This window comes from Dendropsophus ebraccatus, chromosome 7, assembly GCF_027789765.1.
Source record: "Dendropsophus ebraccatus isolate aDenEbr1 chromosome 7, aDenEbr1.pat, whole genome shotgun sequence".
Taxonomy (NCBI): domain Eukaryota; kingdom Metazoa; phylum Chordata; class Amphibia; order Anura; family Hylidae; genus Dendropsophus; species Dendropsophus ebraccatus.
The window spans coordinates 49370981-49398386 of NC_091460.1; the positions used below are offsets into that span (position 1 = coordinate 49370981).

Genomic DNA, 27406 nt, shown 5'->3' on the forward strand with positions numbered 1-27406 from the left:
CCCGTGTCGGCTTGCCCCTCATAGGTGATGCGGGGATGGCGGCTACCCCTGGGGGGTGTCTAGGCGCCATAGGTTTTCATATGTTAGCGACAGGACTTGAGAGCGCTGGTTAATGGGCTGTTGGCCCTCAGATGGCTTTTTCCATATTTCCTCATGCCAAAGCCCCCCCCCCCCTCTCCCTTGGCTGGACTTTACACAAAGGACATTGCACTTACGATGATCAGCCTCGATGCGGAGCACATTGACTGTTTTGGTCACTCTCTTGTTCACTCCACACTGTATACCTCTTCCCGGGGTTGTTCCTGGTGTATGTTACCTTTCTTTGTATAACTAAAAATTTAATAAAACTCTCTGATTTACAAAAAAAAAAAAAAAAAAAAATATTGGCATCTCTGAGAATTATGGGCAAAGGCGTTAATGTTTGCATCCCTGGTCGGAAAACTAAGAGGTTAATATTTGCATCCCTCAAAGTCCAGGCCAGAGAAGGAGATAATCCTAAAATCCCTGGTGGCTAAGGGCAACAAAGGGATTAAAGGGGTTGTTTGGGCCATTAAAGGTTATTACTAGAGATGAGCAAACCTTGAGCATGCTCGAGTCCATCCGAACCCGATCATTCGGCATTTGATTAGCGGATAAAGCCCCAAGGCTATGTGGAAAACATGGATATAGTCATTGGCTGTATCCATGTTTTCCAGACAACCTTAGAGCTTTATCCAAGTTCAGCAGCCCCAGCTAATCAAATGCCGATGGTTCGGGTTCGGATGGACTTGAAGCCAAACCCGGTTCGCTCATCTCTAGGTATTACTTACTTCTATTACCTCTCAGGTCATCTTTGCTCTTTTAAAGAGGCATTATGCCTAGATCAATGGTATACATATGGCCACTCAAACTGTGCTGATATTTAATATAGTCTCTGTTCAAAAAAACAGACCAAACACAGGAAGTCCCAGTCCTTTGCGCACTCACAGACATGGCTTGGTATTGATTGACAGTCATTCCCGAGCGCCCTGATGAACAGGTGGCTTTCCTTTATGTAAGTGCACAAAGGACGGGGCCTTCCTGTGTTTGGTCTCTTTTTTTTTTTTTACAAAGAAAAGGCCAAGGAGACAGGAAGAGAGACACGTAGAGGCCATATGAATAATATTGATTTAAACATAGAAAACGTAATAAAAAAAAATAAAAAGAGTATATTGCAAAACTGCTTGTGATTACAACCCCTGATCTGTTCTCTATAAAGAGGGCAACTTTGTCGCTGTGGGCACATTGTAAGTTGCAGCTACAGAATGTGGTGAAACCACGCAAGATAAGTAATACGTTTTTATGGACCTGAATAACCCTTTTAATGTTATAACCCTTTGTAGTACAAAGCAGAGAAGAGGTAAAAGGGATTTTGTCACCTTGGTAACTTATACCCTAGTCAGAGGAGATAAGTGTTTGAGGGCAGAGAATCTGACCACTGGAACCCATTCTAAAGATCACAGGGGGTCCCAGCGATCAGACACTTATCTCCTAACATTTTTTTCCAGAGGAAAATAAATATCTTCAAATTAACTGGTTATATAGTTTTGTAAATTACTTATATTTAAACTCAATTCTTACAGTACTTATCAGCTGCTGTATGTCCTGCAGGAAGTGGTGTATTCTTTCCAGTCTGACACAGTGCTCTCTGCTGCCACCTCTGTCCATGTCAGGAACTGACCAATGCAGAAAAGATTTTTTATGGGGATTTGCTACTGCTGTGGACAGTTCCTGCCAGAGGTGGCAGCAGAGAGGACCGTGTCAGACTGGAAAGAATACACCACTTCCTGCAGGATATACAGCAGCTAATAAGTATTGGAAGGCTTGAGGTTTTTTTTTTTAAATAGAAGTAATTTACAAATCTTTATAACTTTCTGGCACCAGTTAATTTGAAAACAACTTTTTTTCTGAAGTATCCCTTTAATATATTTGATTAAAAACTAAACTAAACAAGCAGTCGTCAGTTTTGGTTTCTTCTGCATTTACTGTAGTTTTTCTGCTCAAGACCCTCCCAAGAGACAATAATGGATTTCCATCTCTGTGAGGTTGCCTACCCCCAGTATACATTGTACACACTAAAATTAGCTTTGTCACAAAGAAATAAAATCACATGACATCACCTAAGCGTTCTCATGATAACCCTACCGAGCCAGTGCCTTCAGGTTTCTCCTTTACTGCCATCCAAAAGTGTGGACGTGTGATATTGTGACACAAAGGCAATAAATCAAGCAGCTGAAATCCGAACAATTGTTTTAGATTCTAACAAAGCTCTGAGGGACGCCGTTCATTTTTTTAAATGCATTTTCAAAAAAATGGTTTCCTTTACCTTGTATTTGACAATGTTGCTTTTCTGCAGATTAACTTCTTCTTGCAGTTGTTTCAATCTCTCTTGTAAATACCTGGAGAAAAATAAGATTGAATCTCATTGAAAAGGTCTAGGGCGAGGGAAGGGGAGCGCAAGCACAAGGAGGACAGAACAATAACGGCGGGCTCTGAAGGCGAGAGATGGAGAATCAAGCGGGAGGCCTCTCTGTGGACTCTAGATAATGAATAGGATAGAATTTAGCAATGGCCAATGTTCATCACACTTGTCCTTATGTAGCCCTTAAAGACAGACAGACAATGCTTGTTTACTGGAGGAAAAGTGGTTGCTGCAGCTGTTTTCACACAGCAAGGTCAGATCATGTCATGTGACATCGGGAAAACTTTACTTTCTTTTTAAAGGGAATGTGTAGTCAGAAAATGACTTCTTATTAAATTAATGTTTAACAGTTTTGAAGAATTATTGGTGTCATTTTTTCTAATTTTTTGTTCTTCTATCCATATTATAAAATAATCCTTATATTTTGCAGTTTTTATTCTCACCACTGGGGCAAAAAAAAATAGGCTGAGACTTCCTGTTCTGTCTGTAGTGATAAGAGGAGGCTGCTGTAAAGCGATCTGTACAGCATTGCAGCGACATGTAACAACAGTAGATAGATACAATAGCAGCTCCCTGTGGAATGGCCCTTTCAAAAGATCACAGAAAGCGCTTGGTACTGGTTCACATTTATCTGAAGGGGACAGAATCTGTCTATTGTCGTCTATGCCCATAAGTCTTGCTGTAAAGCATATCACAAATGCTGTTAAGAACAATCCAGGCAATATAGCAGCCCTCATAACAATGTACTAAAATTGAAATAAAGTAAGTTAGTCAGAAAATAGAAACAGATTATAATAAAAGAACAAGTTTTTGTATCTGACTCTAATCTGTCAAAGAAAATATAGGTGACACATTTCCTTTTTATTTTTTTATATAATCTCTCCCCGCAGAAATGGTCACAGGCCATTCCAGCCTGGCACTGGTATGTATCCTCTGGTGATCCCCTTGAAAATCTAAAATATGCCTCCATGTGTAAAATCAATTTTCAAATGTACAAATAAATGTGCTGATTGGTTAATTTATTCATTCACTGGCAGGCTGTACACTCCATCTATTTCACAATGAGACAAAGTAGTGACATGAATTACTGCAGACCTTTACTTCCTCCCTGCTAATGTCAGCTGGAGAAGCAGATAGATTCACAATAAGACTGGATGGATGGATGGATGGATGGATGGATGGCTCTAAAATGATCTAAAAATCTTCCCCATGAATGGATTTACAAACTTTCTGTGACTGTAGCAGGAATGTGCTGGCTTAAACAAGTCCTGTTATTACAGCAGCATCAGCACTGTTTCAAGGCACAGTCTGTTGTATGACAGAGCATAAGACAGGGTGTCAGTGATTGACAGCTCTTTACTTGAACACTTTTACACAGCTGTCAATCAGTGATTGGAACCACCCAGTTGTCTACTTTTCCATGAATACATTCCTAGTTGACCTGGAACTTCTCTTACATAGGTATATATTACTTTGCTCAGATCCTTATGCTTTATGACAAGATACCTGCTGACTGGACTGCATTTAACAGGTTCCCTTTAAGAAAAGACCCTATGGTGGTCCGGTGCAAGGAAAATCTCTTTGCTCTTTTCAATAGCTTAGCCAGTAAACTGACCCAGACAGACAGCCTCTTACATCACCAACATCCGGGACTACATATTTAGGTGATGCACAAATCTGTTTATTTAAAGTGAATCTCTGACCCCTGTAACCCACTCCAAATTGCTGGTACCTTTGTGCAGTTTTCAATAAATGTTCTTTATTGCTGTGTTTCAAAAATAAACCTTGGTCCCCAGTATTTGCAGAAAAAAGGAGTTTTAATCCATTGGCAGTGGGGTAAAAGAGCTGGTGGCTAGGCTGTCATGCCTAACTCTGCAGTGCCTGCAATGGACATCATTTATTAACAACTGCACAAAGGTACCAGTAAGTTGGGGTGGGTTATGGGGATGACAGATTCGCTTTAACATCTGCGGAACAATAGCTTTTTTGGGCGCCATACAACCCCTTTAACTTTCTTGATGAAAATGTTCCCTCGGCTTAGTAAAATTCTCATAAGAATTACCAGCCACCCTGATGGAGAAGCATGAATGTAAAAGATCCCACACATTGTGAAGTTCCACTTCTGCTTTCTACAGACCAACATTTGTTTCTGAAGATTCTTTCTCATTAACTAAATGTTCTTTACTTGATGCCGTTTGGGACTGTGTTATCTGGAGTCCCTGAAGGTTAATTTACTACCATTAAATCAGCTCACTATTACCCAGCGATTCAATCTCCCAACTGTTCCAGTGAATTCCAAAAGAACATAAAGTTATAATGATTTTAAAGTAAGAAGAAAGTTTCCCGTCATTATTTAGAACCTTCTGTTGCATTCTAGAGATGGAGGAAAAGGAAAAGCAGAAAAAGTAACGGAAAATCATTCTTTAGGATAGTCGCCTGAAGACACTCTCCCTTAAAACTTAAAGGGAATCTGTCATGATTTTTGTACTTCCTGAACCACGAGTCATTGGGTCAGTCCCTGGAGGCTTCTGCCTGCCCGGTTGGCCTTGATTGATACATCCTTCCCTATACCCAATCAGGAAGAGATCTATCAATCAAAGCTTGTGCAGCAGGGACTTGTGGTTCAGGCAGCATTAAAGTGAAGACAGGTTTCTTTCAAGCTGACTTAAAGCTTTAAAGGGGTTATCCAGGATTAGAAACACATGGCCACTTTCTTCTAGAAACAGCACTGCTTATCTCCAGTTTGGGTGCAGGTTTTGCAACTCAATTGAAGTGAATGGAGCTTAATTGCAAAACCACACCCGAACTGAAGACTAGAGCAGTTTTCCTAATCCTACATAACCCCTGTAAAGACTATCAACACATTAGAGGTTTTTTTTTTATACATATGTAAGTGATGACCATAAAAGTTCTACACAAAGTTTTAACCTGCAGCCTTCATTCATCTTCAGAATCCCTGCTATTCAATTTGCAACCTGTTCCTAGTATCTGTGTGTAGTTACATAAGCATGTCCCTCTCAGTAACATGTTGGATCTTCTACAGTTTGCTGTGCGTGCTCTGCTTTGTACCCAGCCTCAGTCATCCTACCCCTGCAGACTGCCTTTAAGTGCTTCCCTCATTATTTACAGCCTGTGTGAGTGGCCCTCCTTGGATGCTTTCCCTTCTCTCCACACCAATGTGAGTTGTCATGTACACTCTCCTTCTCTGGAGCTGACACATGACAAACCAGCTGATGGACTGGCTGCTCAGCCAGTCAGTGACTGGGGTGGAACACTGATCCAGTCACTGACTGGCTGAGCGGCTAGCCGAGACACGCCTTTTCCCCCCTGAGATGTGACGTCATCACAACTCATCACAACAAATTTACTATTGCAAATGCACTAGTATTCTGGTAACATTTGAAGCAAAAATTACTGGTTGAGCCAAAGCCGGCAGAATGGGAACACAACTGGAATATTTTCAACACCCCCCCATCCCAAATAATGCCCACTTCTGGCTAAGAAGTACTTAATGGCCGACCTCACCTCAGACAGTGGTTGGTTTAGTGGGCATTTCCTATGTGCCAGGATGCAGAACAGGAAGAGCTAACATGAGGAACCAGCACCGGATAAGGATCGGCAGGAGGTGAGTACATTTTTTCCCCTACACGCTGAGCAGTACTCTTTAAGAGTGATCACTAAGAGTGGCCATCAATTACTGATCAGTGGGGTGTCCAACTGCTGGGACAGCCATGATTCACAGATTTACCCTGCACAGTGACATGTCCAGCTACCTGCCCCACTCACATATATACCTGTTGCAGTTGCCTGCATAGTTGGTGGCTGGAAGCCCCAGAGGTCAGACGCCAAGTGATCATAAAATTAAAGCATATCCTAGTAGATAGATAGTCAGGTAATAGATAGATTGGTGGACATTTGGCATATGCAGCCAGTTGGCTGCCCAGGGCCCTGTAGAGGGGCCTTCCGCCCGTTCAGTTGTTCCCTGAAGCATCCCTAGAAGCTGTGGCCGTGCACCTTCTAAGGATGCCCTGCCGCTGTAATGTTGAGCTTGCTCACTGTAGTGCAGGGTGAGCGGGCTGAACATAAGAAACAGAATAGAGCAGCAGAACCAGTCAGCATCCTGATACTCTATTCATTGTCATGTGACTTCTCCAGCAAGCGCAATGATATGACGTCATTGAGCCTGCTGGAGGATCCATACTATCTGAACAGCTGCTCTGTGCCTGGAATATGTGGGGGTATTATTACTGTGGGTGGGGGCTGTATACAGCAGGATCATTATTATTGTGGGTGGATGGGGGGGCTGTACACATATATATACTGGCTGGCATCTTTGGATAAAGGAGATCCACCGTAACCATCAAGGTGTTTATGTGGTTACTCTATAGTGCACACTATAAATTTTAACTTCAATATGACAACACTCTTGAGGTGCATCCATGTCAGCAGGGGCATAATTACTATGAGGGCACAGCAGGAGCATTGTTAGTATGTGGGAAGTGCACAACATGGGGCATTATTACTATGTGGGGGTGCACAGCAGGGAACATTATTACTATGTGGAGTGCACAGTAGGGGGCATTCTTACTATATGGGGGGCAAAGCAGGGGACAATATTACTATATGGAGGGCACAGCAGGGGACATTATTACTATGTTGGTGGGGGACACAGCAGAAAGCATTGTTACTGTGTGGGGGTGCATTATCTGTATGTGGGGGTGCACAGCAGAAGGCATTATTACTATGTGGGGCTGCACAGTAGGGGGCATTGTTACTATATGGGGGCACAGCAGCAGACATTATTCGTGTATAAAGAGCACAGCAGGGGACATTATTACTATATGGGGGCACAGCAGCAGATATTATTACTGTATAGAGGGCACAGCAGGGGACATTATTACTATACGGGGGGCACAGCAGGGGATATTATTACTATATGGGGGGGGGTCATAACAAAGGGATGTTATTAACTATATGGGGATCCTACATACAGGGGCAACCCACATACCTACTGACTTTACTGTGCATGACACCATACAGTGGAATAACTACTGTATGGAACCCTATAGGTAGGAAAAAGGAATGGAGGTTGAAAGAAAAAGAGAGAGAAAAGAGATGAATTGTAGCTGGAAGAAATCATCATGGAGGCCTAAGCCGGATGGAGAGCAAAGGGGAAAGTGATGCCTCAGATCGAAAAAGATGTCACCTGTGAGTCACTGAATGAAGTTGTTGGTATTTTGTAGAACATTATTTGGTAGGGGTGCCTTAAAGTGACAAAGGCTGGGAAACACTAGAGGGCCAGGCAGATTTTTTGCTCAGGGGCCCTATGCAGTCTGTGTCCTCTCCTTGATAGACAGATAGATAAGACAGACGCTTTCGATGCAGCAAACCTACTAAAAATGAATAAATATACTTCGAGGATTAACAAAAAAAAAAAAAAGAACCAGACATTTTACAATTTACAACTAGAAAATGATGTGATTCCAAAAAGTAAGTAAGGAAGCAAGAAAACACAACAGAAAAGTGATATGTGGCTTAACAGCCCATTGCCTGCGACAACACTAACTCCCACTAAACATATGCTGAAATTAATGGAGCATATGGTCAGCCATATGACTACGGATTTTATCTTTTTGTCGCTGCCTTAACACTGTGATAAACACATATCTGTCTATAGCTTTCCAGTCCTTGATCTCTGTAGACTCACCTGTTCTCCATACATAGGGCATCAATGTCTATGATCCTCTTCTCATCACCTCCTAGGACATGGTTAAGTTCTTGGTTCAACCTCTCAGATTTATCTTGGAAGAATGATCTCTCCTGCTTCACGTCCTCCAGTTCATCCAGGGATGCTCGGAGGTCATGCTCCAGGCTTTCAATCTGTAAAAAAAAGAAGGTATTACAAGATTATTGTTAGTCAGCAATGCCAATACGGATCTAGGTGCACAACCGATTGATGACATGTCAATCACTGTTACTGCATATATATATATATATATATATATAATCCTCAGCTGTCCCAATTCGTGCGAGCTGGTCTTACTTTAGTTGTCAGGTTCTGAAATCGATTGAGCTATTCAGAAAAGGACATGGCCTTTACTGTGAAATTACATTATGATCCGAGCCATAACTTGTCATAGGTTTGCCCTTTGAAATTCTTGGAAATGGAAAATACCTATATATTGTAGGAGATATGGCAGCTTTGTCATAGATATGTTCTACCCATTTCAATAATGAACTCTGAAAAAAGGTGTTGTGCAATTGGAGGATATGAGTGATACGAGTCCTGAGGATTATTTATCATTGTCCCATAATAAAAGAAAATGTATCACAAAGGGGTTGAAAGTCAAAGTAATTTTTATGTCATCCTTGCCATGCTAATCTTCTCTGTATTGTTCCAATGTTAGCGTATGTGCTGCCAAAGTAAGCACACACTGTGTAATACCTCATCTCCCCTGCGGAGGCAGTGTGTTACAAATGAATACTTGCTGCTGGATTCCCTGACAGATTACAGCTGTTTGTTGGAAGTTTTAGTAGCAGGACAATCTGCGACCTACTTATTGTTATGGTACTCTGCTAACAAAAAGGGGTTAATCTCCAGCATTAGATATCCTCACCTGTTCCGTAAGGACACGGACAATAAATATCCTGTTGTGAAAAGACGTTTACAATTGCTACAGCGGATCAGAGGGAGCACGCAATATTGCACACGTTTCCCGCTGTTCCTCAATGTATCACAACATGAGAAGATAATATTGAAACGTTAATTCTGTTTATCAGTAAGATTTATTTCTAAGCTTTCCACCCACAAATGTTCTCCGATACAGAACACTTATTCTGCAATTAGAGGAACTCGGCTTTTGTGACAAGGTAAATTAACTATCCATAGACAACAACAGAACACTGACATCAAGTGGCCGAGTAGTCGACAAAAAGAACAGCTGCTAATAGAGTTCTCTCCCAAGGGTTACAATATGCTCAGTGTGATGCAGAGAGTGTTCATTTTCAAGCTATAAATACTTTTTATTATAATACAGCACGCCAATAAGCCACAACATTACAACCAGACAGGTGAAGTGAGTAACATATGTTTTTGGAGTGTGGGAGGATCCTGAAGTACCCACAGGAAACCCACACAAAGTCCATGCAGATGGTCAGTGCTGCACGGAAACAAGACTCAGCCACTGAGACCCCCTGGCCAAGATTTGGCCAGGAGAACCTGCTTTGGCTGTTCATATTCTCTGTAGCTGGAAATTAGTGACTAATGCAATACCTTACCACTTTAAAAAGGGGGTAAAAGTACAGCTACAAGGTAGAAAAAGTACAGCTACATTCTTGAAAAAATAGCACCACACCTGTCTCCAGGTTGTATGTGGTATTACAATTCAGCTCCATTCACCTCAATGGAACTGGGGACAAGAATGGTGCTGTCCTGGATGACCCCAGGAAAAGGGGTTTTCTAGGATTAAAAAACAGCTACTTGCCAAAACAGCACCATCGTTGTCAGCAGGATATTTGTGGTATTGCAGTTCAGCTCCATTCACTTTAAATTAGTACAAAACCACACCCAAACTGAGGACAGGAGAGGTTCTGTTTCTGGAAGAAAGCAGCCATATTTTTGTAAGCCTTATACTTTTGTCGGCTGTACCCGCTGCTCACCGCCATCCACTAAGAAATGATGTTGGTTGAAATAGGGGGGTAGGCGATAATTTTCCACCATTTTGTTCTGATAGAGATAATCTGCAGTGAGAGTTCTCTGGCTGTGTCCTAAACCCCCCCATAGAGAGCACAGGACTGCTGCGCCAAGCCAATCATTCCTTTGTATAGGGAAGACTGGTTGGATGGAAGAGAACACTGGTGGCTAAATGATCATTCAGCCATCAGTTGAAGGTGTATGGCCACCTACCCATGAGTGCCAAGTAGACATCACCATCCATAGCATACATACAAGTATGTCCTACTATAATATATCCTGATGGAACAAGAAATACACAGCATGTACACTTCAGCAGAGTTTGGCGCAATAACACACATAACTCACGAACTAATGTTCAGTCATGACAGCCATGGAGGAGATCACAATTCATTCTTTAAATCACTTATCTTATTCACCTTACCATTCCTATGTCCTTCTCTGATTTTAAAGTGATTCTACCTGTTCCAGTAGGGATTTTCTTTTTCATTACCTGTTCGGTGCTGGCGCAGAGATCCTAGTGGTGCGGTCCATTTTTCAAAACACTGCATGGTTCCCACGATTCCCCTAGTGTAATGATATCCCCTTGGTGACGTTGTCAGACTTGATCCTAATGGAGGCGCGTCACTAAGGGGAGGGGATATCATTACACCGAGGGCGCTGGGCCTGCCTCCGGTGCATAGAGCGGGCCGAAGTGCACAAAACTGGCCCCAATCACGGGAATTGGGCACAGTTTTGAAAATGGACCGCGTCACCAGGATCTCTGCACCTGTGCCAACCAGGTAGTAAAAAAAAAAATTCACTACTGGAATTGGTACATTTGCTTTAAGGTAAACCATGACAAGCCCAAAGGGGTCCGGAAAATCTGCAATTGGTTATTTTCCTTTTAGTTAGCCATTAGGTGAATGTATCTTAATATACACTACCGTTCAAAAGTTTGGGGTCACCAAACAATTTTGTGTTTTCCATGAAAAGTCACACTTCTTCACCACCATACGTTGTGAAATGAATAGAAAATAGAGTCAAGACATTGACAAGGTTAGAAATAATGATTTGTATTTGAAATAACATTGTTTTTACATCACACTCTTTGCTTTTGTCAAAGAATCCCCCTTTTGCAGCAATTACAGCATTGCACACCTTTGGCATTCTAGCTATTAATCTGTTGAGGTAAGCTGGAGAAATTGCACCCCACGCTTCTAGAAGCAGCTCCCACAAGTTGGATTGGTTGGATGGGCACTTCTGGCATACCATACGGTCAAGCTGCTCCCACAACAGCTCAATGGGGTTCAGATCTGGTGACTGCGCTGGCCACTCCATTACCAATAGAATACCAGCTGCCTGCTTCTCCTGTAAATAGTTCTTGCACAATTTGGAGGTGTGTTTAGGGTCATTGTCCTGTTGTAGGATGAAATTGGCGCCAATCAAGCGCTGTCCACTGGGTATGGCATGGTGTTGCAAAATTCCTTATTCAGAATCCCTTTTACCCTGTACAAATCTCCCACCTTACCAGCACCAAAGCAACCCCAGACCATTACATTACCTCCACCATGCTTATCAGATGGTGTCAGGCATTCTTCCAGCATCTTTTCATTTGTTCTGCGTCTCACAAACGTTCTTCTTTGTGATCCAAACACCTCAAACTTGGATTCATCCGTCCACACTTTTTTCCAGTCTTCCTCTGTCCAATGTCTGTCTTCTTTTGCCCATCTTAATCTTTTTCTTTTATTGGCCAGTCTCAGATATGGCTTTTTCTTTGCCACTTTGCCCTGAAGCCCAAAATCCTGCAGCCGCCTCTTGACTGTAGATGTTGACACTGGTGTTTTGCGGGTACTATTTAATGAAGATGCCAGTTGGGGACCTGTGAGGCGTCTGTTTCTCAAACTAGAGACTCTAATGTGTTTATCTTCTTGCTTAGTTGTGCAACGCGGCCTCCCACTTCTTTTTCTACTCTGGTTAGAGCCTGTTTGTGCTGTCCTCTGAAGGGAGTAGTACACACCGTTGTAGGAAATCTTCAATTTCTTAGCAATTTCTCGCATGGAATAGCCTGTCGAGTTTCAGATAAAAGTTCTCTTTTTCTGGCCATTTTGAGCGTTTAATTGACCCCACAAATCTGATGCTCCAGAAACTCAATCTGCTCAAAGGAAGGTCAGTTTTGTAGCTTCTGTAACAAGCTAGACTGTTTTCAGATGTGTGAACATGATTGCACAAGGGTTTTCTAATCATCAATTAGCCTTCTGAGCCAATGAGCAAACACATTGTACCATTAGAACAGTGGAGTGATAGTTGCTGGAAATGGGCCTCTATACACCTATATAGATATTGCACCAAAAACCAGACATTTGCAGCTAGAATAGTCATTTACCACATTAGCAATGTATAGAGTGTATTTCTTTAAAGTTAGGACTAGTTTAAAGTTATCTTCATGGAAAAGTAGAGTGCTTTTCCTTCAAAAATAAGGACATTTCAATGTGACCCCAAACTTTTGAATGATAGTGTAAATACAACATTTTACATATGAATCTCATACATTACCTGCTCTCTAGCTTTCTCCAGCTGCAGCACAAGGTCCTCGCGCTCATGAGGTGCAAAATGGCGGACTCCAACCTCATCGTCTCCGAGTCTTTGCTTGGCAATTGTCATTCTCAACAGCTGGAGATAGACAGGAAGGCAGGATTACAGAAAGAGTACAGCACCACCTCTGGAGTTTCTTTCCTTTACAAGAAACACAAGCAAACTAATCTCATAACTTTTGCTGTCATGCACATATAAAAGAGAGAGTCATATGTGCATGGACATAATTGCTGCTGGGAGTGGAGGTCACATGGCAGTAAGTATATTATGCTGCCAGTAAATCCCACAGCAAGCACAATATTCCATTACTGCACAATTAAGGAGATCTGCAGAATGAGAGAAACATTCAATAAGGAGTTTCACAACAATGAACGTACAATAAATGAACATATATGGGTAAATAAAGTAATTTTATTGTCTTTTGTGGTCCTTCATACTTTTTGGATGAAAATTGTCTGCATCGCCACACTTCCTTTCTAGCGTACATCGTGTTCCTTCTGTACACTCTAGCTGAGAATTCAGTCACCTTTATCCAGCTCTCACTACACTCGCAGCATCCAACTTCGTCAGCCACCAGTATTCAAGCACCGAGCAATCCGACTCAAGCATGCTCAAGTCGCGCTCATCTCTATTTGTTACCAATATATGATAATTTATTGGATAGCCTCATTGTGTGAAATGGGGAGTTTAGAGAGTCCATTATTCTTACAGAGGTTCTGTGTAGTGACAGTTATCCTGAGTGATTATCACCAGACTGGACGATTACTTCTCATCCCCACAATAAAACACGTAGGCAGTTTCCTAAAGAAATATCATCTTTGTGCCCTAATCTCCATTCAGTAGATAAAACAATATGCGGATTTGTAGAAAGCGGCTTAGCTGTTATTAGTGAGACACTGAACAGACAGCTTCCCATACAATAGGTCCACAGCACAGGCCGTACCCCACAGACAGCACTGAATAATCCATCACCTTGTTGTCTCCCTGGACTTCTCCCAGTCGCTGCTGCAGTTCTTTCATCTCCCCTTCCAGCTTTTTGCTTCTTTCCCGAGCGTCCCCCAGCAGCTGCGCCAGGTTCGCCTGCAAAAGAGCAAACATTAACCTTCAGCCCAGTGCCAAATCAGAGACTCAATGACTTCTAATAAAAAGGAAAAAAAAAAAAAAAAGTTTGGGACAGCAGGGTGACAACCAATATGGCGAGCAACAAAATCCTCCACTCCACAACTGGGTCCAATGGGCGCAGGTCGAGGTAAAAAAGCAAGGCAAAATAAAAGTACTAAAAATGTATTAAAAACCGACACAATGCTTTCTTAAGTGTCTTACCATGGGTCATGTCAGTTTTTAATACATTTTTAGTACAGTACTTTATTTTGCCTTGCTTTTTACTTTTACCTGCGCCCTTTGGACCCAGTTGTGGAGTGAAGGATTCTGTTTCTGGTACTATCCCGTTGTGGGTGCCTGTGAGAGGCTGCGGTTCATATACCTGCTGTGGCCGAGTGTTGTGCCTTGTATTTGCACAACACCATCAGGTGAGAATCTCCATTTTCTCGTCTTCCTGACGTCCTTCTGCCTGATTTCTACACTATGGAGCGCTGTCCATTTTTATATAACCAATATGGCCGTCATTCTAAATGCCCTATTGCTCATGTATTGATTAATATAATTATTATTCACATACTTCGGCAGAAACATGCACCAAGTAGGACCAGTGCACCATCCATGGAATCCAACACAATGGAAGGAGGTACATGGTATTATATTAGTCCATATTAAATGGCCTTTTGTGTTTTGTTTATGTTGGCCTATTACATAGGGAGATTATCACCCTGTTTAGTCAATAGCCCCCCCTGAGTAAATTATACCATACCTATGGAAATATCCTTAAACTGGGAATACAAGTTACACAAGGAAAACAGACTTCTCCTAAACCTACTTCCATCAGCATGCTCAGCTTGGTTGTGTGATAAGGGCTCTATGGGAATAAGCCTTTGCCAGATTGAGGCAAAGGAGGTTTTTTCTGGTGGTGGTTTATTGGAGCCAAAAGTATTGAACATGGTAAAATCCACCTAGGTACCATGGGGGACATTTATCAAAGTTCCGAGTGGGGCCTATGCCTGGGAGAAGGTACGCCCCTTCTCCCTGGCATATGCCTGCTATATCCCCCGCTTGCCCAATGGGTGGGGAGGAGGGTGCGGCAAAGCAGGGAGGAGGTGTGGCCTTCTCCCGCACCTAATTTATCATTATTTACGCCTGCTCACAGGCGCAAATCGTTATTCAAATCTACACCTGCTGGGAGGCCTAATTTAAGAATGGAGCACTGATAAATTAGACACTAGACAATTGTTATTGCTGAACCCAGAGAGAGACACACTAATTCATCCACCTAGACATCTGCCCAACTGGCCCCTCTGAAATCAGCAGGTTCGGCTAACACACGTGCATAGTTCTATCAATATGGTATATTAACAAAACATAATTGTTTAGGGTTCTAATTAATTAAAGGGGTACTTCAGCGAAAATCTTTTTCCTTTCAAATCGATTGGTGTTAGAATCGACAGATTTGTAATAAAAAAAAAAAAAAAATCTGTACAACTTTCTGACACCAGTCGATTTGAAAGAAAAAGATCTTCGCCGGGGTACCCCTTTAATCAAAATACTGAGCTTTTTTTGCCTCAAAAAAAAGTGTGAACATACCCTTAGAGAAACTACATTCCCCTAGATTTATTTAATAGGAGAAAATCCCTATGACAGGGAGGTGACCTATGTGAGTACCTGCTTTCTCTTCTCAGGGGGCAGCGATGGGTCTCCATCCTGTAAACAGTAAAACAAGGACATTTAGAATAATTTAACCAGTTTAGGAAATCCTGCTCACGCCACAAACCTGCATACATAAAACCAATTTCACACTCTTTCCTTAAAATGTCTCGGTGTTAGAGAGAACAAACAAGTTCTAATTCTCATGACATTTTCTAGCTCACACTGTCTCTATATCCTGGGAAGAGAAAAACTCAGCTCCAGAATACCAGACAAATGGCACCTATCAGCTACAAAGACCACGTAGCTCAGCATTGCTAAAGATGCTCAAACAGTCTCAGGGTTTTGTGAAGCCCAATGCAATAATAAAGCAGGACCATAAACAACTATTAGTAGATGTTCACATGTGGCAGAATCTTCCAGTGCCTGTTGTCTCCTAAGTTACTATTCTTATTTTATATACCTGTCAGCACTGACGCATTCTTGGTATATTTTTTTTTGCCTGCAATACAAATTCAACTCTACTGTAAGTCCTGTGGGTATTTGAGTACTGAGAGCCACAGTTAGAACCCAGAAAAGGAGTCTTCTATAGGTGAAGACCAGTTTGAAGATATCAAATCCAGACCTCCTGTTGCCAGGCTAGCTCTGTCTCCTCAGGACTAGTAAAAGTACTTGTTTCACAGCTTCTACACCAATTTATAGGACTGAGATATTGTGGTATTGATCAATAATTCCCCGAGAATGACTTCTATAGATTGCAATTAAACCACAAATGTGTTGCCGGACACCATTCTTCCCATCCACACCACTTCCTTAATGCCAGCTTCCCTCTATTGCCTCACTGCAGCCCCCCACCACTCTCTATTGTCAATGTTTCCTCGAACAGGGTAATTATCCCCCACCCAGATCAAGATTGTACAAATTTTGTTTTGGAGACTGAACTTGAAAATCAGAAAGCTATTGTGTTCTCCTATATGATATAGAAGGGAAGCTGGCAGTACGACAGCTGCTAATGACAGTCCTAACAATAGGCTTCTTCCAGCCTGGAGAAATGGCCACTAACCCTGTATAAAGGATTACTAAGCTCCAACGCTAGGATAAATTCTACGGAGGGAGGTCAGGTATCGCAAGTATTGATTTACCGACTGACTCACCTCTGCTGGGGAAGATAATATCATGAGCTCCAATGGAGAATTTATTGCTGAGAATTGCTGAAAGTATAACTAGACCATGAAATAGAAAATACTCAGATATAATCCACTATTCAGTCTTCTAGCTTTTTAGCGTATGCTGCCCCCAAAAGTATCTGAAACTGCACTGAGGTCAGGTTACACTGCCTATCCAAGTGCCGCACTGAGATCAGGTTACACTGCTTATACAAGTGCCGCAGTGAGATCAGGTCACACTGCCTATACAAGTGCCGCACTGAGATCAGGTTACACTGCCTATCCAAGTGCCGCACTGAGATCAGGTTACACTGCCTATCCAAGTGCCGCACTGAGATCAGGTTACACTGCCTATACAAGTGCCGCACTGAGATCAGGTTACACTGCCAATACAAGTGCCGCACTGAGATCAGGTTATACTGCCCATACAAGTGCCGCACTGAGATCAGGTTACACTGCCTATACAAATGCCGCAGTGAGATCAGGTTACACTGCCTATACAAGTGCCGCACTGAGATCAGGTTACACTGCCAATACAAGTGCCGCACTGAGATCAGGTTACACTGCCTATACAAGTGCCGCACTGAGATCAGGTTACACTGCCAATACAAGTGCCGCACTGAGATCAGGTTATACTGCCCATACAAGTGCCGCACTGAGATTAGGTTACACTGCTTATACAAGTGCCGCAGTGAGATCAGGTTACACTGCCTATACAAGTGCCACACTGAGATCGGGTTACACTGCCTATACAAGTGCCGCAGTGAGATCAGGTTACACTGCCTATCCAAGTGCCAGACTGAGATCAGGTTACACTGCCTATACACGTGCCGCACTGAGATCAGGTTATACTGCCTATCCAAGTGCCGCACTAAGATCAGGTTACACTGCCTATACAAGTGCCGCACTGAGATCGGGTTACACTGCCTATACAAGTGCCGCAGTGAGATCGGGTTACACTGCCTATACAAGTGCCGCACTTCGATCGAGTCATACTGCCCACACAAGTGCCGCACTGAGGTCAGGTTACACTGCCTATACAAGTGCCGCACTGAGATCAGGTTACACTGCCAATACAAGTGCCGCAGTGAGATCGGGTTACACTGCCAATACAAGTGCCGCAGTGAGATCAGGTTACACTGCCTATACAAGTGCCGCACTGAGGTCAGGTTACACTGCCAATACAAGTGCCGCACTGAGATTAGGTTACACTGCTTATACAAGTGCCGCACTGAGATCGGGTCATACTGCCCATACAAGTGCCGCACTGAGATCAGGTTACACTGCCAATACAAGTGCCACACTGAGATCGGGTTACACTGCCTATACATGTGCCGCACTGAGGTCAGGTTACACTGCCTATACAAGTGCCACACTGAGATCGGGTTACACTGCCTATACATGTGCCGCACTGAGATCAGGTTACACTGCTTATACAAGTGCCACACTGAGGTCAGGTTACACTGCCTATACAAGTGCCGCACTGAGATCGAGTCATACTGCCCACGCAAGTGCCGCACTGAGGTCAGGTTACACTGCCCATACAAGTGCACAATGTTATGTAGGAGGTTTTTATTACATTGCTAGTATATCTGCCAATGTAAAATACAATATAATTTTTTTTTTTATTTAATTTTCAGTTCTCCTAGAACAGGTGGGTGAAGCCTAATGTCTATGATGTCAGCACAAACATAGGAGGAGAGCCTGTATTTTTCTTTGTACGGATTAAAAAGCAGCAGCAGCAGCAGCAGCATGGAATCCATTATAAAACTTTAGTGAGCAGTCTAAACTGGGGCGAGATCTCTCTCTGCAGCAGCGTATATGTTTGTTCCCAGGTATTTCCCTTCTCATTTCCCTCCTTCATAGACTTCTATTGCTTTCAAACTGATCCCAGAGCTGCTACAATTCATAACCAGTAAACATAAGTCATTGCAAAGGTGATTTTTCATGGGTCTATTCTCTTTCTGGTTTCCTCTCTGAACAGTGACCCTGCTATTGCAATGCAACAGTGCACACACCTTTCCACAATCCTCCTAGCTTGCAGACTCAGTGGAGACCAACTGCCAGTACTTCCTAGAGATTTCAGTTGAACTGAGCATGCCACACCCACTATAGTGGGCCATAACCAAGGGTAGGAATTTATCAAAACAGTATAGGCAATGGGAAGTAAGTCTATATCTCTCTTAATGAGGACTTTTTCAGAAATGCTCGTATGAATGCTTGGGTTTAAAGAAGTACTCCGGGCTGAGGTTATGGATATAGAGGCTGCCGATCGCTGACTCTTGTCCGGCTGCTGCTTCCTGGTCTGAGCTGCAGCTTGAGACGTGACGTCTCAAGCCTCAGCTCAGACCAGGAAGTGGCAGTGGGACGGGATAACAGGGCATCGGCGCTGGAGCCGGTTAGGTAAGTGACCGGCGGCCTCTATATCCACCCCTTCCCCAGCCATACAATAAAAATAACCCCAGCCCGGTGTACCCCTTAAATTTCACATAATGCATCAGTTTTGACTAAAGGCCCTGTTACACAAAGCGAGTATCAGCCATATTTGGCTGATCATCCATTACAGCCGATAATCACTTTGTGTAATAAGGCAGCTCCCCCCCCCCACACACACACACACACTTACCCGTTCGCTGTTGGTGCGTGTAACAGCACCGGCAGCGTGCGGGGAACAAGAGCGCTTGCTTGCTCCCTCTTATTGACCCATGTAATAGGGGCTTAAGTTTTCTTCAAAGGGTTATCTAGGGTGCAGAAAAGGTCTTACCTGTCCTTGGTATCTCATTTCCTCCCTCAGGCAGTCTTGGGGGGGGGACATTATAAACAATCACAACTCACCTCTCCCTGTGCCGTTGCAGCGCTGTATTGCCGCTCCAGGAACCCCACCAGGCTTCTTGCATTTCCTTCACAGCCAACATCAGCCAGTCAGTGACTGGGGCGGGACATTACTGCAGTCACTGATTGGCTGAGTGACCAATCCTTCAGCCGGGTTGGGCATCACCATCCCCCAAGTTGTGATGTCATCGGAATTCGGGGGAAAATGCCTTCTTCCGGGAGTACCAGAGCCTGTGATGCAGCACTTTGTGGGCATGGGAAGAGGTAAGTAATAATTGTTTCTCCTTTAAGCAGACTTCTCCTTTAGGGTCAGTTCACATGTACAGACTCGCAGTGGCTGGGCAACACACTGATTGGCCGGGCGGGAGAGCAGTACACCGGGACCCTGTGCAGCGAGGACAGGTAATGTATACAGAGCAGGAGGCGGGTGGCAGCAGAAGGGGTTAAAGGGCCGGCAGAATAACATACACGCAGCGGTCGTTCAGACAGCTGCAAGTCTGTAGTGAACTGCCAGGACCTGACAGACTCGCAGCAAGATTTACGCTGCGAGTCTGTACGTGTGAACTGACCCTTAAGCAGACATGTAGGTTCCCCTCTTTGAGATTCACTTCCTCAGTATATGTCTAGTAATATAGTAATACCTCTGTATTTAAATGCTTCTGGGCTCGAACTGTTCAGTATTCGAGTGAAAATTTACCCAGAAGTAGGGTTAGGCACTCGAACTTTGCTCCGTATTTGAACGTTTTTGCGAGTGTGGATGGTGTATTAACAGCTGCTGCTGCTCTAGGCACTAAACCTGAAGACGCCCCATCTTTACGCACCTATTGGCGATACCAGACCTGACCAATAGCACCATACCCCCCACCCCCCTGGAAAAGTCACCAGATTTACTGGCAAGTCTGAACGTGAGGAGGGAAACTAAAAAAATAAAAACAAAAAAAATATTTTTTTCTGTCCCCCTGCTCCTGCCCCCCTGCAAGGTGCTGCCCTAGGCACCGGACCACGGGTTCCTAATGGTAAATACGGCCCTGAGTACAGTACTGTATAAGACTGCTGGAATACATATAAAGTACAATAGTAGTACAGCCAGTGCACCACCATCTCCCATCCTGTACTGTATAAGACTGCTGGAGTGCATATACAGTACAGTAGTAGTACAGCCAGTGCACCACCATCTCCCATCCTGTACTGTATAAGACTGCTGGAGTGCATATACAGTACAGTAGTAGTACAGCCAGTGCACCACCATTTCCCATCCTGTACTGTATAAGACTGCTGGAGTGCATATACAGTACAGTAGTAGTACAGCCACTGCACCACCATCTGCCATCCTGTACTGTATAAGACTGCTGGAGTGCATATACAGTACAGTAGTAGTACAGCCACTGCACCACCATCTGCCATCCTGTACTGTATAAGACTGCTGGAGTGCATATACAGTACAGTAGAAGTACAGCCAGTGCACCACCATCTCCCATCCTGTACTGTATAAGACTGCTGGAGTGCATATACAGTACAGTAGTAGTACAGCCAGTGCACCACCATCTCCCATCCTGTACTGTATAAGACTGCTGGAGTGCATATACAGTACAGTAGCAGTACAGTCAGTGCACCACCATCTCCCATCCTGTACTGTATAAGACTGCTGGAGTACATATACAGTACAGTAGTACAGTCAGTGCACCACCATCTCCCATCTTGTACTGTATAAGACTGCTGGAGTGCATATACAGTACAGTAGTAGTACAGTCAGTGCACCACCATCCTGTACTGTATAAGACTGCTGGAGTGCATATACAGTACAGTAGTAATACAGTCAGTGCACCACCATCTCCCATCCTGTACTGGATAAGACTGCTGGAGTGCATATACAGTATAGTAGAAGTACAGTCAGCGCACCACCATCTCCCATCCTGTATTGTATAAGACTGCTGGAGTGCATATACAGAACAGTAGTAGTATAGTCAGTGCACCACCATCTCGCATCCTGTACTGTACTGGATAAGACTGCTGGAGTGCATATACAGTACAGTAGTAGTACAGTCAGTGCACCACCATGTCCCATCCAGTACTGGATAAGACTGCTGGAGTGCATATACAGAACAGTAGTAGTATAGTCAGTGCACCACCATCTGCCATCCTGTACTGTACTGGATAAGACTGCTGGAGTGCATATACAGTACAGTAGTAGTACAGTCAGTGCACCACCATCTCCCATCCTGTACTGTATAAGACTGCTGGAGTGCATATACAGAACAGTAGTAGTATAGTCAGTGCACCACCATCTCTCATCCTGTACTGTACTGGATAAGACTGCTGGAGTGCATATACAGTACAGTAGTAATACAGTCAGTGCACCACCATCTCCCATCCTGTACTGGATAAGACTGCTGGAGTGCATATACAGTACAGTAGTAGTACAGTCAGTGCACCACCATCTCCCATCCTGTACTTTATAAGACTGCTAGAGTGCATATACAGTACAATAGTAGTACAGTCAGTGCACCACCATATCCCATCCTGTATTGTATAAGACTGCTGTAGTGCATATACAGTACATTAGTAGTGCAGTCAGTGCACCACCATGTCCCATCCAGTACTGTATAATACTGCTGGAGTGCATATACAGAACAGTAGTAGTATAGTCAGTGCACCACCATCTCGCATCCTGTACTGTACTGGATAAGACTGCTGGAGTGCATATACAGTACAGTAGTAGTACAGTCAGTGCACCACCATGTCCCATCCAGTACTGGATAAGACTGCTGGAGTGCATATACAGAACAGTAGTAGTATAGTCAGTGCACCACCATCTCGCATCCTGTACTGTACTGGATAAGACTGCTGGAGTGCATATACAGTACAGTAGTAATACAATCAGTGCACCACCATCTCCCATCCTGTACTGGATAAGACTGCTGGAGTGCATATACAGTACAGTAGTAGTACAGTCAGTGCACCACCATCTCCCATCCTGTACTGTATAAGACTGCTGAAGTGCATATACAGTACAGTAGTAGTACAGTCAGTGCACCACCATCTCCCATCCTGTACTGGATAAGACTGCTGGAGTGCATATACAGTATAGTAGTAGTACAGTCAGTGCACCACCATCTCCCATCCTGTACTTTATAAGACTGCTAGAGTGCATATACAGTACAATAGTAGTACAGTCAGTGCACCACCATCTCCCATCCTGTACTTTATAAGACTGCTAGAGTGCATATACAGTACAATAGTAGTACAGTCAGTGCACCACCATATCCCATCCTGTATTGTATAAGACTGCTGTAGTGCATATACAGTACATTAGTAGTGCAGTCAGTGCACCACCATGTCCCATCCAGTACTGTATAATACTGCTGGAGTGCATATACAGAACAGTAGTAGTATAGTCAGTGCACCACCATCTCGCATCCTGTACTGTACTGGATAAGACTGCTGGAGTGCATATACAGTACAGTAGTAGTACAGTCAGTGCACCACCATCTCCCATCCTGTACAGTACTGGATAAGACTGCTGGAGTGCATATACAGTACAGTAGTGGTACAGTCAGTGCACCACCATCTCCCATCCTGTATTGTATAAGATTGCTGGGGTGAGTGCACCACCATCTCCCATACATTACAGTGCTGGGATGGGGGAGACTCTATATAAAGGATGAGTGAGGAGTTAGTGACTACTGTACTATAATTGCTGGTTTTGTTGAATGTTTCTTGTGGAAAATGTCCTGTTTAGTATAGTGCTGTTCTGTAATGTCCTGTACAGTGTAAAGTGCTGTTATGTAAGGTCCTGTACAGTATACAGTGCTGTTCTGTACTGTACTGTAGGGATTACACTGGGCACTTTTCAATGTAATAAATGAGCATTGTAGGTAATTGTTGGTGGGGTGCGGAACCAATTTACACATTTACCTAATTTCCTATGGGTATACACTGCTCAGTTCCCAGACTGCCCTCCTGAACCAGTTAAAGGGAACCTGTCCCCTGAGAAGAGAGGGAAGAGCCCGCCGACCCCCCGGTGGAGCCCGGGGCTCCACCGGGGGGTCGGACGGGCTCTTCCCTCTCGTCTCAGATGACAGGTTCCCTTTAAGTTCGAGAACAGAGGTATTACTGTAATAATAATAATTTTTATTTATATAGCACCAACAGATTGCACAGCACTTTACAATTCTAGGGTTACATACTTTCTGAATTTTCATGAATTTCTGAGTACGTAAGCCTGTCATCAGACACTGCCTCTATGCTGAAGTCACCTATAATTGCCGTGCAATGATGAACCATAGTCATGTAGGTAACACTAAAAAGAACAATCCCATAACCCATGCACTGTAATGTTACACTAGGTAGACATCTGGTCAGAACTGATGGGTGGAATATAGACGGACAATTTTATATAAAACTAGACCGACTCACAACTGCAACTGTGGAAAAATCAGGAAAAACATGGAAAACTGAATGACTCCTCTTACAGTTAACTATGGGTGGTCTCACGTGTCAGTAGACTAACATAACTAGCACTATTACCATTAGATCCTATTTATGCCCTGCCATTTAATACATACTATTAGCTCCCGGTACTTCTTCTTCAGCGCCTGGTGCCGCTCCCGTAGCTGGTTTGCCATCAGCTTGTACTGGTCCCTTTCTTGCTGACATGTGTCCAACTCTTTAGAGAGGATCAGTAAAGCTTCTTTCTTGCTTTCCAGCTTCCTTTTGCACACGAGGAACTGACAAAAAGAACAAAAACTGTTCAATATAATACCAGAGACTGGAGGCCAATGGCACATGTGCCCAATAGAGCCCGCTAGATTCACCAGGATGTTGTGTTATTTTTCCTGGGACACGTGCAGATGTGACCAGAGTCCAATTGATCAAGACTTATTATTGAGCCTATTACATGGCTCTGTGATCATGTGACCAGGGCTGCACAAATGATCGTTAGCTTGTTCATGCGCCCTTTTGCTTTAATCAACCATCATTCACACATTCCCTTCATGCAGAGGCAGCTGTAATGGGAGATTGGATTGCTGAGCATACGTCCCATGTACAAACCCTATGAGAGTTACTAGAGCTCATGCACGGAACTCCTCAAGCATAGGACCCCTTGTCTCTCCATGCCCAACTGTGCAGACAAACCTGAAAACTTTTCTTGATAGGAACTCAAATAGTCCTGTGTGAACAGGGGGCGACAACAGTTGCAGTATATCCCACAGGGTCATGCCCATCAGGGGCAGATTAACTTTCCCATAGGCCCCGGGCTGCTCACCAGGCCTGGGCCCCCCCAACCCACTGTACTGATGGCAGGACTAGCGTAGTGTTCATAATACAGGATAGATAATGTCATGGTGCCCTAAATTTTGAAAAAATGCTGTAAAAAAGCTGTGAATTTTTGAAAATCATGGCAGAACTGTATCCAGGATTACACCACTAAATGTATAAGTCTTTTTGGGTTGCCATGGGCCCCGGGCTGCCGCCTGAAACGGACCTATTATAATCCACTACTGATGCCCATACATCTGCCACCATTACACACACTTTTATTGTGGTTCTGACCATCGTAGCAGTTCATGATTTCCACTATAGATGTAAAGATGTAAATGTGCACCGGTGTGCAGAATACACATCTAAGGGTGGCTTCATACTGAGGAATTCTCGCGCATAATATCCGTGGAATTCTGTCGGCTGTCCGCACGCCTTTCCACCGGCTCCATAGACACCATTCATGTCACTTCTTTCAGTGGATAACGGAATACGCCGGCCCATAGAATGGTGTCTATGGAGCCGGCGGAAAGGCGCGCGGACAGCCGACGGAATTCCGCGGATATTATCTGCGAGAATTTCTCAGTATGAACCCACCCTATGGGTGCAATGCATTGTGTGTGGTATATAGAAGTATATATGTATATGCATACTACTGGAGGGTGATGGCTGCCCTGACATATGGCTCCTGGGAGGCATGGCCATAGTCAGCAGCCTGGGCCTAAGGCTTGTATAGCAGTGCTCCCCATCATTGAGCAGGACTACGACCCCCATCATTATCTGAGAGTCTCCAGCTGTCAGTACCTGATTGGAGTGGTGGTCGTGCAGCAGCTAGGAGCCCAGTGACTGGGAAGCAGCGATCTATGACAACCCTTCCCCCTCCTACACCTGTCTCAGTGTATATAAGGCTCTCCATAGTGCAGTGCCCGGAGGAGCAGGCTCCGTCCTCACCTCCCAGTCCCGGCCATCATCTGTGTCTCCCCCACCTCCGCTCCTCATCATGCTGCTCCAGCTCCCCGCAGTCCCCTATAATCTCAGCCTCAGCTCCCCGGGGATGACGCATGCGCAGTGCACCGCCCGCAGACGTCTGCTGTCAGGGTTGGAGCTGCGAGCAGCCAATCAGCGAGCGGAGCGGGGGCTATTCCCGTTCAGGGAGGATTCCCTCGTCTCCTAGTGACGTCACCGGAGCAGAGGGGATCTAGATCCTGTGTAGCTGTGCGTCCATCTTCCTCCTGTGCGACGTCATCAGTAGCATATTATCACACTATAACGTCCACATCTGTGCTCTTATGTACATACTCATGTATATATATCAGGGGGCGCCTGTCTCCACTATTACTGCCTTACTTCAGCTACTGATCCTTCTCAAGACTGTGTACACACACAATGCGGTACTGCCAGAGCAATGTGTAATTTCAGTGAAAACGCGACATTACCTCATGATCATAAAACTGCAATGTGTGTGAACACAACCTCAGCCTTGCGTTTGGTTTTCTGTACAGAAAGAATGCGGGTTGGCTTTGTTCTGTGGGTCTGTACAGATACAAACCAAAGCACTTTTTCCCATAAGAAATCATAGAAATGCAGAAAATTGGTTTCACACCCCAAAAATAATAATTTATTATTCTGAATAACATGTAAAACAGATGAAACAAACATTCAGAAACAGCAGAATATGTGATATTATAGGTTACTGTACAGTAATGGAGAGGATGGGAAACACAAGGACTGACAGAGACTGCAGGGAGCATGAAGGAATGAGCGGGACAGATGTGGGCACATACATGCAGCACTCTCTGTCCGGGGAGAGAGGGGTTACAGCTATGGAGAGATTACCTCCACAGTCCTGTCCCCTGATGTAAGCCCCAGCCTGAAGTGGATCTGCTATGATTTGGAAGGTGAGGGAGACTTCCTGGGTCAGAGTACAGTGCTGTAGACCCCGCTATGCAGACTATGCCCCTCCCCCACTCCCCCTCTCACCCAGTACAGGGAGCTCTTACACCAAAGCAATGCTCTTAAACCAAGTTACAGTTTTGAAAAACTGTGAGCTCTTCTTGCAAAACACTTTTAAACCAAGTTACTCTTAAAGCAAGGTACCAATATACACATATATATATATATATATATATATATATATACACTCACCGGCCACTTTATTAGGTACACCTGTCCAACTGCACGTTACCACTTAATTTCTAATGGCGGCAACTCAGTGCATTTAGGCATGTAGACATGGTCAAGACAATCTCCTGCAGTTCAAACCGAGCATCAGTATGGGGAAGAAAGGTGATTTGAGTGCCTTTGAACGTGGCATGGTTGTTGGTGCCAGAAGGGCTGGTCTGAGTATTTCAAAAACTGCTGATCTACTGGGATTTTCACGCACAACCATCTCTAGGGTTTACAGATAATGGTCCGAAAAAGAAAAAACATCCAGTGAGCGGCAGTTCTGTGGGCAGAAATGCCTTGTTGATGCCAGAGGTCAGAGGAGAATGGGCAGACTGGTTCCAGCTGATAGAAATGCAACAGTGACTCAAATAGCCAACCGTTACAACCAAGGTAGGCAGAAGAGCATCTCTGAACGCACAGTACGTCCAACTTTGAGGCAGATGGGCTACAGCAGCAGAAGACCACACCGGGTGCCACTCCTTTCAGCTAAGAACAGGAAACTGAGGCTACAATTTGCACAAG

The 27406-nt window shown here is 44.0% G+C and overlaps 1 protein-coding gene and 1 pseudogene across 3 annotated transcripts in view; both read right to left on the reverse strand.

Annotated features, from left to right (window-relative positions):
- The window catches only part of CCDC149 (coiled-coil domain containing 149), a 63987-nt gene that overhangs the window by 30251 nt on the left and 6330 nt on the right, over positions 1 to 27406 (reverse strand). The window contains exons 1-7 of one of the 3 annotated variants that reach the window (XM_069977483.1): positions 25670 to 25771; positions 24025 to 24186; positions 15480 to 15518; positions 13680 to 13787; positions 12669 to 12785; positions 8148 to 8320; positions 2345 to 2417 (exon numbers count right to left, since the gene is read on the reverse strand). In XM_069977483.1, the coding sequence (XP_069833584.1) occupies positions 2345 to 2417; positions 8148 to 8320; positions 12669 to 12785; positions 13680 to 13787; positions 15480 to 15518; positions 24025 to 24186; positions 25670 to 25720 (723 nt within the window). In that variant the 5' untranslated portion in view covers positions 25721 to 25771. Of the gene's footprint in view, positions 1 to 2344; positions 2418 to 8147; positions 8321 to 12668; positions 12786 to 13679; positions 13788 to 15479; positions 15519 to 24024; positions 24187 to 25522; positions 25605 to 25669; positions 25772 to 27406 lie in introns of those variants that run through there. The other 2 variants (XM_069977486.1, XM_069977484.1) reach the window with 2 other exon arrangements.
- Positions 8771 to 8871, reverse strand: LOC138797932 (U6 spliceosomal RNA; annotated as a pseudogene).